The 11,317-nt window shown below is 35.6% G+C and overlaps 1 protein-coding gene and 1 long non-coding RNA gene across 4 annotated transcripts; one reads left to right on the top strand and one right to left on the bottom strand.

Annotated features, from left to right (window-relative positions):
* Positions 1-213: 213 nt before the first annotated feature.
* On the bottom strand, positions 214-912 carry LOC113564619. The gene is made up of 2 exons (XR_003408148.1): positions 468-912; positions 214-379 (listed from the first exon to the last, which is right to left on the bottom strand). It is a non-coding gene; the product is annotated as an uncharacterized LOC113564619 (long non-coding RNA).
* A 538-nt stretch (positions 913-1,450) lies between these two features.
* LOC6548545 (RNA polymerase I-specific transcription initiation factor RRN3) lies at positions 1,451-10,909 on the top strand. Of its 3 annotated transcripts, none has more exons than XM_001973887.3 (6): positions 1,451-1,879; positions 1,940-2,421; positions 3,588-4,079; positions 4,144-4,319; positions 10,290-10,539; positions 10,607-10,909. In XM_001973887.3, exons 1-6 carry the CDS (start codon positions 1,664-1,666, stop codon positions 10,836-10,838), a joined length of 1,848 nt encoding a protein of 615 aa, XP_001973923.1. In that variant the 5' UTR covers positions 1,451-1,663; the 3' UTR covers positions 10,839-10,909. The 3 variants fall into 3 exon arrangements, with proteins under 3 accessions (XP_001973923.1, XP_026838695.1, XP_026838696.1); XM_026982895.1 differs by lacking the exon at positions 1,451-1,879 and adding an exon at positions 3,120-3,347 and having other exon boundaries at positions 2,353-2,421; XM_026982894.1 differs by lacking the exon at positions 1,940-2,421 and having other exon boundaries at positions 1,808-1,879.
* Positions 10,910-11,317: the final 408 nt, after the last annotated feature.

The raw sequence follows: 11,317 nt of genomic DNA, 5'->3' as shown, positions 1-11,317 counted from the left end.
TTTTAGAATTTGAAAAACGAAACAGCTTCTCGGTAGACACATCCATCCAAGCAAGCGGTAAAAGAAACACCAATATAACTTCCTTTTGTGGGGGAATTCCTTCACATCGACATATTTTCAAATGATGGAACCCTTTTTCTAGCCTGCGTTGATAAATTCTCGAAATTCGCCACAGTGCAGGCCATCGCATCAAGAGCTAATGTAAACGTAAAATTCCCTTTTTTACACATAATCAATTTATTTCCAAAAACAAAAACCAAGAAATTATTAAAACAATTCTACAAAATCATTTCAATATCACCATTTCCAACCTCTACATAGCACCTCAAATGGTCAAGTAGAATGTGTCATAGCAGTCTGGTAGAAATAGCCAGCCAGTCTTGAAAGAAAGGGAAATGAAAAATGTATTTCCAACATCGCTTGGACACCTACTTTATACAAAGGTAACAAGGTTAGTTGCGACTCACCATAATACGTATGTATTTATAATGTTCTACTTAATTCCTTAACATGTATGTAACGTGATTAAGACCATAAGTCTGTTCATTTTTTCCATGTCCGAAATCTGTGTTTTCGGAACTTTTAAAGAATGCTGCGATTAGGCATGCAGAATCTCAATAGGTAAACGCAGCTTAAGTTTGTTTCAGATCGTTGCCATGCAAACTCCAACGCTCGCAATCAATCCCAATGTCCAAAGTTGACACTAAGCATGCAGATTCTAGTAACGATGGTTGTCACGCTCACTTTACCGCCCAAAACTATGTTATTTTATAATTTTTTTATTAGACATACAAATCTATCGAATCGAACATTTTTTCGCCACGCCCACAAACAGCCAATAAATTGACACGCCCACAGACATGGCCAGATCGATTCGGCTATTGATCCTGATCAAGAATACATATACTTTATATGGTCGGAAACGCTTCGTTTTTTTTTGTTACATACTTTTCAACGAATCTAGTATACCCTTTTACTCTACGAATAACGGGTATAATAATTTCTTGTCACAAAACATGGTAAAATAACTTTTGTATGTTGAAGGTGCGATCGGCACTAGCATTACTTGGTCAGGTGGTGTTTTTCTGTCTGAATTTAATATATAATAATTTAATAATCTCTGAAAAGATTTTATTTTTCTGTATTAATTCTGTTTGTTTTTTTTTTTAGATTAAAATTACAATTTTCTAAATATTTACATAACAAAAGCAATAGTAAAGAAAGTATATTACCGCGGGCGGGCATAATTCATCAAAAATTCTATGGCCACACTGATTATAGGTGTTTATTTTGTTTGAATTTAATATATTATTACCTTATGGTACTGATCTCTGAATTGATTTTATTTTCCTGTATTAAATACAAATAATTATAATAATTTATTTATAAATATTTATTTATATTTTATATCCATACAAAAAACAAAGGTAAGGAAAGTGTATTTACCGATGGCGGACGGATTTATTTTTCAAGAATCCCATGGCCACACTGATTATGTGAACTCATAACAACGTGTTTTTTATCAATTAAAATGCTTTGGAATTTTTTCTCGTTTGCAAGAAAATGTATTACTAAAAACTTTTTTTATTAATTTCACGTCTGTGTGGATTATCCTTTTGAATACTTAATTCAATAACAAATAAAAAATTATTATCTTAAAATTATGTCCTTTTATACGAGTAAGACGGATGTGACATCTATTTTAAAGTCGTTTTCTAGTGTAAAACGAAATCAGGCAAATGCCGTGGCTATCAACAAAGTTCGATTTTCCACACCCAAAGAGAAAGGCCTCGCAGAATCAGTGCGCGTAGCCCTAGAAGATCGAAATTTCCATCTGGTCAAGGAGTTCACATACTTCCTCCGGGAAGCAGAACTTAACGTAAGTTAAATTTACCCACATATGCGTTAATTATTCTTTACGTTTTATTCAACTTCAAAGGATGACGAGCTTGTGTTAATCATGAAAGATGCTAAACGAATTGTTCACAATTTAACTCCGGAGTTTGTAACCGTTGTGGAGGCGTTACTGTCTCTTAACTGGAAGAAGAGAAGTTTAGAGATAATAGATGCTTATACTGAATTTTGTATAGAATTAATGGTGGCTCACAATAGATATTTACCTATTGGAGTGTCCAAACTAATTGTCCATTGGATTCCTGGAGATTTGGATGAATCCGAGTGGGTTAACGGATGCCCTTCGGAACATACGCGAAATGAGTTGAAACCCATCCATAAAGTACTGGATCGCATCCTAACTGCCGTGCCAATGGCATTTGATATTATCATAGATGCCATATCCGCCAAATTCCCCTATTTCAAAAAACCGTATCATGTGACGGCAGGGTATCTGTATAACGTGCTTTGGTTATTAGAGTACAAGCCTATATTCGAGGAACTTGTTTTTCAACTTGTTTTGCAAAAGTAAGTTCTTTATCATTTATAGACTTATTAATTTATACTTTACCAACACTCAGTATTTGTTGTTTTTAAGTCAAATTATTTAAAAATTCCAAAAATGTACACGGATTCGAATTTCCCGGAATTTTTCCAAAAAACTTAACGGAATCGAAATTCTTTCTTTTATATATCTGTTAGCATCAGACAAAAAATTACGGTGAATTCGAATGCAGAAACCCGAAAATTTATTGACACAGCAAGGTGGTGTGTGTACTATTAAAAACAAGATAGTCGAGTTTCTCGATTATTAGATACCCGTTACTCAACTAGTGGAAGTGCTAAAGAAAAAATTAATAAAATAAAAAAACTTAAAAATTATTTAAATGTGTGGGCGTGAGAGTTTTGTGCGATTTGTGGGCGTTAGAGTGGGCGTCTACGTCTCTGGATGCTGCGTGCTTAATCTCAACATTCTAGCTTGAGATCAAGGCGTTCATACGGACATGGCCAGATCGACTCGGCTATTGATCCGATAATATTATTATTAATATTAATAGTAATATTACACTCAAAAAATTTAAGAAAGATCTTCTAAATAAAAGTATCTATTTACACCATATTATTTATAATCTGATATCCGTACAAAAGATGCGACTAAAACAAGTTTTAGAGAAATTATAGTGAAACTTTTAGTCTGAAGGTTTGATTCAAAACTTTATTTTTAGAGTCCTGGAAATTTGTATCTGTGCAACTCGAAATTAGTTATACTACTATTGGAAAACTCCGCTAGATAAACCATAAACGAATGTTAACTAAAAGTAACAGGTAGAAGGAAGCGTGTCCGACCATATAAAGTATAGCGGAGTTGATCTGGCCATGTCTGCCCGTATGAACGTCGAGATCCCCGAAACTATAGGCATTGAGAATCCAGAGACATAGACGCAGCGTGAATGGTGAGAAATTAAATATTTTGATAAAGCGTGTCAATTGAGTAACTTATATAAAGGGTTTATTACTTTGAAAAATCTTATCCTATTCAAAAAACTGAATAACTTCGATATGTGCATATCTTAACACGAAAAATAACGGAACCAGTAAAGTTTGAATGAGAAAGTAAAATAAATTTTTGACAGAAAAATTTGTTGGACTACGCTGATAGAGTAATACGTGCAACTTTTATTTATTTATTTCAGGCTTTTATTATTAGATGTTAACGCTCCAAAAGATGAAATTGAATTAGAAATTAATGATCAGGATGACAAAATGGAAGCGGATACGTTGTTTGAAATAGACGATGTATTTGTCGAAAATTTAAACAAATCTGGAACATCTGTGAATCATCCTGTTGGCAAAACCTTGGATGTATGCCTATTCCTGCTTTATAAGTTTTTTGATGGCAAATGTCGCCTTAATGAAAATACTAGCGACCAACAGCGAAGGACTGCTAATCGATTATTTAAGATGTTACTTTATTTATTTGACGAAGTTTTATTACCCAGCCACAACACACATCATGTGCAATTCATCATTTTTTATGCAACTAGTCTGCGGTCAGTATATTCCGAAGCTTTTCTTGATTCGTTATGGGTGAAAGTTCAAAACCCGAATGTATCGGCCGTAATTCGTCATACTGCGGTGGGATACATGGCTAGCTTTTTATCCCGCGCCAGGTTTTTGCCACTTAGGTAAGAAAGTGTATTAATAATTGCTATACAGGACTTAAAACCCAAAACTTACATAATTTTTTAGTTCTGTTATTTTCTACCTAAGAGAATTGACAAAATGGGCTCATACTTACATAGATGACTCGGATGCATATAAGCAGAATTGCTCTCTGAAAGCCAATTTGGTTTTTTATTCTGTTTGCCAAGCTGTGTTCTATTTAATTGCATTTCGCGCAAGGGATTTGACTGCCAGTTCAAAAGGTAAGTTTAAACACTAATTAATTTTAAACGAATTCATTTTAAGCAAGTCATAACAAATTGGGATATTATTGGAGTCATATTTGTTATGCTCAAATACTTGGCTTTTCGGGGAATATCGAAAGCGTCTTGAGTACATATGGGTGATTAGCGAGCTTTTACTTTCGCACAGCCAATCCTGCTGCATATTAACCAAACTATTGATTTTCAGATTTCGAGAGATCTGCAAATCGCCTTCTGCGAGATAAATTGCCTTCGCAATACATGGCAGTGGTGGCCGTCCACCTAGCTTCTTGATTGAAATGATTGAAATAATAAAGTAGAAATTATTAGAGAGGTCTTTGGTACCCGTTACTCATACGGTGGAAGTGCGAACTATAAATTTCAACATTTTCTGAAATACCCGTTACTCATACGGTGGAAGTGCGAACTATAAATTTCAACATTTTCTGAAATATCTGTAGAAATTGGGTACAAAAATAATAAAATGAAAAAAAAAAACTTAAAAATTTTGTAGAGTGTGGACGTGACAGTTTTGGTCGGTTTGTGAGCCTTAGAGTGGGCGTGACAAAAAGTTGTAGGCAAATCTATAGAAATTTACAAGATATTTAAAAAAAATGAAAAAAATATCAACATTTTGTGGGTGTGAGGGGGAGTGGCAACATTTGGAAACAAGTTTGTATTGTCTCTGTCTCTGGAAGCTGCTTGCTTAATCTCATCATACTAGCTTTTGTAGTTCCTGAGATCGAGGCGTTCATACGGACATGGCCAGTTCAACTCGGCTATTGATCCTTATATCGAATATATATACTTTATATGGTCGGAAACGTTTCCTTCTGTCTGTTACATACTTTTCAACGAATCTAGTGTACCCTTTTACTCTGCGAGTAACGGGTATAATAAGTATGGGGTGATTAAGGAAGGTCCCCAGGTCTTCTTCAATGGCTTGCTCAGAGCAGAGCGGCGAGAGTTTGTTTTCCAAGCGTTTGTTTGACTTTCAGAAATTTTTATAATCTTTTCTTAATCTTTACCCGTCCTATCTTTATTAAATTTTTCCAAGCTCCTATTCTGTGTTTGTTAAATTTTATGGCTGGTTTCTTTTTCGAAATCTACTGGTGTTGAGTGTATTATTTCTATTGGTGTTTTGTCTGTTACTAAATATGTGGTTCTCTGGTTATGGTTCTATAATTGGCAGTTGCTAAAAGAATTACCTCTGTTGTGTCGTTTATCCCTTTTTCTATTTTCAGTCACCGGGTTAATTCTTCGAGTGTGCCCTGAAACCTTTCTACATGTCCGTTGGAAGTACAGTGTAAAGGTGAAATGCTAAAACTGTTAGGGACAGATTTAATAGTTTCTGAATTTAGTGACCTTTTGTTATCACAATAGATGGATTGTACGTTTGTAAAGAAGTTGGCTACATTCAATATTGGTCCCCAATTGTCCTTGATGCAATTTCCTGTTCAATAGCGAATTTTGAAAATTTTTCGACACATGTAAGGAAAAGGGTCCAATCTGTTGATAATATATCGATGTGGAGTATTTCTCCAGCATAAGAAGAAATTTCCGTCTGCCCGATTTTATGTTTATTGGGGTGTCGACTATACTTGGCCAGATCTTGCAGTTAGATGCCGTTTCCGTTGTTGGGCAAAGCATTTTTGGGAAGAAGTAGTCTTGCAAACATTTGTTTTACATTTTCTTGGGCCCTATTGTGCACGGCTGTGACGTTTTCCTTTTGTTCCGTTTTGTCTGTAATGTCTTGCACCACATGTTTTGAATATCTGAATGAGGTATTTGGGAATGCTTCAATTGATGAGTGTTGAATAAATGCTAGCTATTGAAGCGTGCGTTGACGACTCCCGCATTTACCACATCCTTAATGGCTTTCCCGGTCGGAAAATCTTACTACGTGCCCTATTTGGTTTTTAAAGAGAATAAAGTTATTCATTGAAGAATTTTTAGTATGAAGCAATTAATTGGCTTGTCCGTTGTATTGATGGTATAGGTCAGTAATTCTTCGCTATGTTTTGTGGCTGCGTCCGACTCGTATGTGTCTTCACAAGCCTTTTCGTTTTGGCGAGATAACGCGTCTGACTCGTATGTGTCTTCTAATGCGATTATGTTTTGGCGATCTGCTACAAGGTTTCCTATTCCTGGCGTGTAAATAAGTTTCACCCCATAGTCCTTAATAATTCCACTCCAATGGTGAAAGTGAGTGGTTGATAGACGGTGTAGAAGCGCAATTCTTTTACACCGTATATTTAATTACGAAGGTTGTGAAGCGCCCAAACTATGGCGAAAGGCTCTCGCTCGTTGGTTGCAACATTTTTTCGTTATCACGCAGTGTGCGCGATATCATTGTAATTTGGCGCTCATCCTGACATAATACGGCTCCAAATTCGTACCCAGATGCATCCGCCGTTAAATTGAACGGTTTTTTAAAGTCTGGGTATTAAAGAAGAACGTCTTTTGATGCCTTCAAAATGTTGTTTTTTGTTCCTCAGTCATAAATTTTTTTTTTTTTTACTGATACTTGTTTGTTTTTCCGTTTTCGCCTTTAAGGATTCCCGTTAGGGGTCCTGCGATTGACGCGAATTTTTTGATAAAACACCTGTAGTAACTTGCTAAACCCAGAAAGAATCTGAGGAGAAAAGAATATAGTCGAATTCGAAGGGATAAGGAATTTTATCATCCACGGTTATTGGTTTGATTTCCTAAGGTCGATAACCAACCGGTTTGTTTTTAGCCCGTTTTAGTCAAATCCCTTTTTGTCTACAACCCAAGTTGGGTTGTTGTAGGGTGATCGGCATGGCCCTATTACTTACGTTTGTTGTTTAACCTCTCCGTTTATAAATTCCGTTGCGGGTATGATTTAGAGTATACTGGCACTCCGTCTGTTTTTATGGTTGTCAAAGGTGGCTTTTATTGCCGTTGGGACGTCTTCGTCGTCTATTTGGATAAAATAAACGTTTTCGGTTTTGGAGAATTCGAATTTTTCCACCTTAGTAATGGGGTGGGGTAGTATATTTTTGGTAAGGTGGAGTCTTGCATTCACTTCTTTAAGCAAATCAAGCCCGACGATTCCATCAAAGTCTCTAAGAAAAAATGTGAAAAGATTAAACAAAGAAATTAGGCACTTTTGTTCTATTTTTGTATGGCCATGAATTGACTTAACGCTAAATGGTTTTTCTGCTGCCGCAATGTCTTTAAGCCCTGGGCATGGTCAAAGACACTAGAATAATAACGCCATACGATTTTTTTGCACACGATTTTTTTGTGCTGGCTCTATAGCTGACTTCAGGCTCTCTCGAATTTTTGTTCAAGAGCCAGAGAGAGAGCGTTCTAGAGCCAGCAGCTCTCTTGTACGCATACAGCGACAGCCGCTCACTGTATATGTGCACACGTATGCTCATATATTGTAAATTTATTCCTTTCACTAAATCAAATATGCCCTTCAGATGGGACTTTTATGGGACATTTATGGTCTTTCAATTCAATATTTGTAATCGATTGCCACCATGTAAAAAACTCTAATTTTCCATTGCCTTAACATGTTAATTATATAAATACATAATAGAAATAGTAATAGGTGAATAAATGTACATAATAATACCTAATTAATTTCATAAATTACTTTATACTAGAAAATATGTCGTTAAAGTATTCAGCTCGAGACGTGGAAAATATATTTGAACTTAGTGCGTTGGTCCTGCCTCAAGAATTAAATTTAGCAATAAACAGGTTGCATATGAAGTTTTTAACTATTTAGTATATTTATTAGTACAAATTACTAAAAAAAAATATGCATCCTTATGTAAATGATCAATTTTCAGTATTTGAAATGCAAATATTGCGTATACATATTACATATTATTAATAACTAGCTTAATTAATTAATTAATTAATAATTATTTATTATTAACTTATTAACTATAACTTAACTAATTAATAACTAAATTTAACTAACGAATATTAAAATAACTTCTTAAAAAAAATAATAGTCACGTCATCAATTTTTAAATAATATGTATTTTATTAGATCATATTACAACTAAATTGACCAAACCAATAACTAAAATTTTTATCTTAAATCAAAATTCATTTCGGACCGAAAATGCCTTCTAGCCCAAGTAAGCACACATATGTACACACTTTCTTGCTTACTGTTTTCACTCACACAAGCAAGTGAATTCTATTTTTCGATTCTTATGCTCTCAATTTTACGCGAGCAGGGAGAGAGCAATTATTGCCGCCACCAAAGAAGTGGCTGCATAGTGCAAGTCCAATGTATGGCCGTTACGCATCTTATTATTCTAGTGTCTTTGGCATGGTGCTATGTAATTTTTTGAAGTGCCAGTATCGATAAGTAATTTAACTTCCCTCCCTGCCAACGTACGGGTTATATACGGTAACAGGGATTTTACTCTAAAAAATTGCAGACGTCATCTGTGTCGTAGTCGCCTTCTATTTGCTCAACCCTCTCATGGTTATATTCTTTCTCCAATGGCCTTTCTTCTGGCATATAGTTAATTTTTCGTTGAGTCCGTGTGTACTGGCCCCATTGCTGCCTGAACCGAGATGAGTTATCAACCTCCATTGGTTCAGGGTGGGGCTGGCTCCACCTGTTTCCAGCATACAGGCGTGACTGCTGCCGAAACGAGCCGGTTTAATGGTTTCCTCCCTTTGGGTTTTTATGAAGTGGGGATTTTTTTTAATTTCCCCTAGGTTTCTGACCCTGCTCATAGTTATATGAATTTAGCTGTGGTGCATTTCTCCACCCGAATGTTCGTTGAGTGTTTGGTCTGTTCATTTTTTCTTTCTGGAGCCTGGCGAAACTAGCCGCGAACACACTCCTATCGGCCTCTTGGGCCAGGGCTAAGGCTGTTGGTAGATCCCGAGGCTGTGCCGGGAAAACAGCTACTTTCAGTGATTTTTTTAGGACTGACACGAACGCATGCATGAACGCATCGAACGCATGTTCATTTAAAACAGCCGCTGCGGCCGCTTCGTCAGTCATTACGATTTTGTTTGTTAGAAGTGTTAATTTCTTTTCCACTTCATCGTTATACTTACATAACATAAAAACCCTTGGCTTGATAGGCTCAGTTCTTGCTGAAGAACATGTGTCGGGGTTTTGTCCGCATACGTAAAGTCGAGGAGCGCCAGTATGGCATCAAAGTTTAATACCGTATTAAATGAGGATAATACGGCTTCCGCTGGCCCTTTCACTTTATTTCTGAGAATTGCAACGGCCTGATAATGTCGGCTGCTACCATTATAAGGCTCGAATACCTTGTAGGCCTGCCTCCAGGAAACATGTTTCCCTTCGAATTCTGGGACAGATTTTATTATATATATATATTATATTATATATATATATCATTATATATATATATATATATATATATCATTATATATATATATCATTACATTCCAGTCCTGAGTCTTGAGTCTTTTTTTTAATAATTTAAACTCTCCTCAATTTTTCGCCGAACTGCATTTTTTGTCGCCTTAAAGCGGCGCTGATAGCTGCCTCCAAACTAGCGATGTGGTGGTGCTCCATTTTTTGTTTTTGTACTTCCCGCGACTGTAAACTTGTTGTTGCTCTCTCTTCTAAATCCGTTTCGGATCTCTTAACCCTTGCTGATAGCAGATTTTTATACTCCTGAATTATGTCTTCCTCTGACGATTCGCTATTGTCGTCTCTGGGCATGAGTTAATGTGAAGAAATAAATTTCTTTGTTTGCGAAAAACTTGTATAACATTTTCTGTGTATTTTTGTGAAAGAATAATTTAGAATATTGTCATTCTCTTCCCAGTGTAGCAGGAAAAATGTCCTTAGTACAATTTTGAAATTACATTCGGAAGCTCTGTATTGTAATCAACCAATTCCATAAATATAGTTTTTTCTTGTTGCACAGTGATATCAGTTCTCTTCTACAATTAATGTTTCTGTTTTGTTTATTTCTGTTCCAGATCTGCTCTTCCTCCAATCCCTTCAACTGTCGCGCCTTGTCATGTGTCATTTAAATCCTCTGCGGTATTGTTTAGCTCCAGTGGCAACAGCATTCGCTGGTGTTACAAGAACTTACCAACTGGCCTATTGTCATACTGTTTTAGAGCGCAACGCTCGCCGTAAGCTTGCTACAGTTTACGGCCATGAAAAATGCATGCCCGATGAGACGCTGGAATCGTTTTTCCCCTTTGATCCTTATGTACTTAAGTTGTGAGTATACCCTATATACCCTATACAATTCTGGGGATATAAATAATACGCTTTTATTCATTTTAAGATCAAAAAAATATATTGAATCCATTTATATGGTTTACCAGAGCAATGACACGGATGAGTATGTCTATGGGTCTATCAAATATGACCGTTCCAGAAAACGTGGTGACTCTGAAATGCTAGAGGAAGACGAATTCCTTATAGCGGACAAACGCCAAAAGAATTTCGAACTGTCTAAAAGTCAAGAATTTGAAAAACAATTTCACTTCGGATCCTCGCCAGGATTTTACAAATAAGTCGTACTTATGTTTGCTTCGAATTACCAATAAAAATAAATTAGAAATCTAATAAAGTCCTGTACTCTATGCTTCTGTAAGGTTTTGTTTGGGGGTATATATTTTTTTTATTCGTCACTGTAGGTGCCATAGAAATAAAGGGTAATCTAACGCCAAACAAGTTAAATAATTTTGCTAAGACGCAAACTAATTGCAACCGTAACTTCTAATACTTGTATAATATATAAAATAATCACATTTTACACTTTCATGAACAAAATAAAAAAAAAAAATTTTAATTGCAATTGCAAATTATCGATTGGCATCGTAATTGGCAGGCAAATAAGGAAATTATAAAAATCAACACATTTTTTAGAAGTTTGTGATTTTGGCTCTCATTAGAGAGCGATAAATATGAGAGATACATTTGGGTATGACAAATATTAAAGAAAATTCACGAACAGTTCTAAAAATTCAATTTGTACAAAACTGCTACAAAA

This window comes from Drosophila erecta, unplaced genomic scaffold (genome assembly GCF_003286155.1).
Source record: "Drosophila erecta strain 14021-0224.00,06,07 unplaced genomic scaffold, DereRS2 tig00000246-arrow-arrow-pilon, whole genome shotgun sequence".
Taxonomy (NCBI): Eukaryota; Metazoa; Arthropoda; class Insecta; order Diptera; family Drosophilidae; genus Drosophila; species Drosophila erecta.
The sequence above is the reverse complement of the archived record's forward strand: the minus strand, read 5'-3'. Positions and strand labels throughout refer to the sequence as shown.

Bases quoted from the DNA above. Each gene is read 5' to 3' on its own strand.
- LOC6548545 (XM_001973887.3), top strand. From the start codon at position 1,664: ATGTCCTTTTATACGAGTAAGACGGATGTGACATCTATTTTAAAGTCG. The intron at 1,880-1,939 runs GTAAGTTAAATT...TCAACTTCAAAG, and splicing joins TCCGGGAAGCAGAACTTAAC to GATGACGAGCTTGTGTTAAT. The intron at 2,422-3,587 runs GTAAGTTCTTTA...TATTTATTTCAG, and splicing joins TTTCAACTTGTTTTGCAAAA to GCTTTTATTATTAGATGTTA.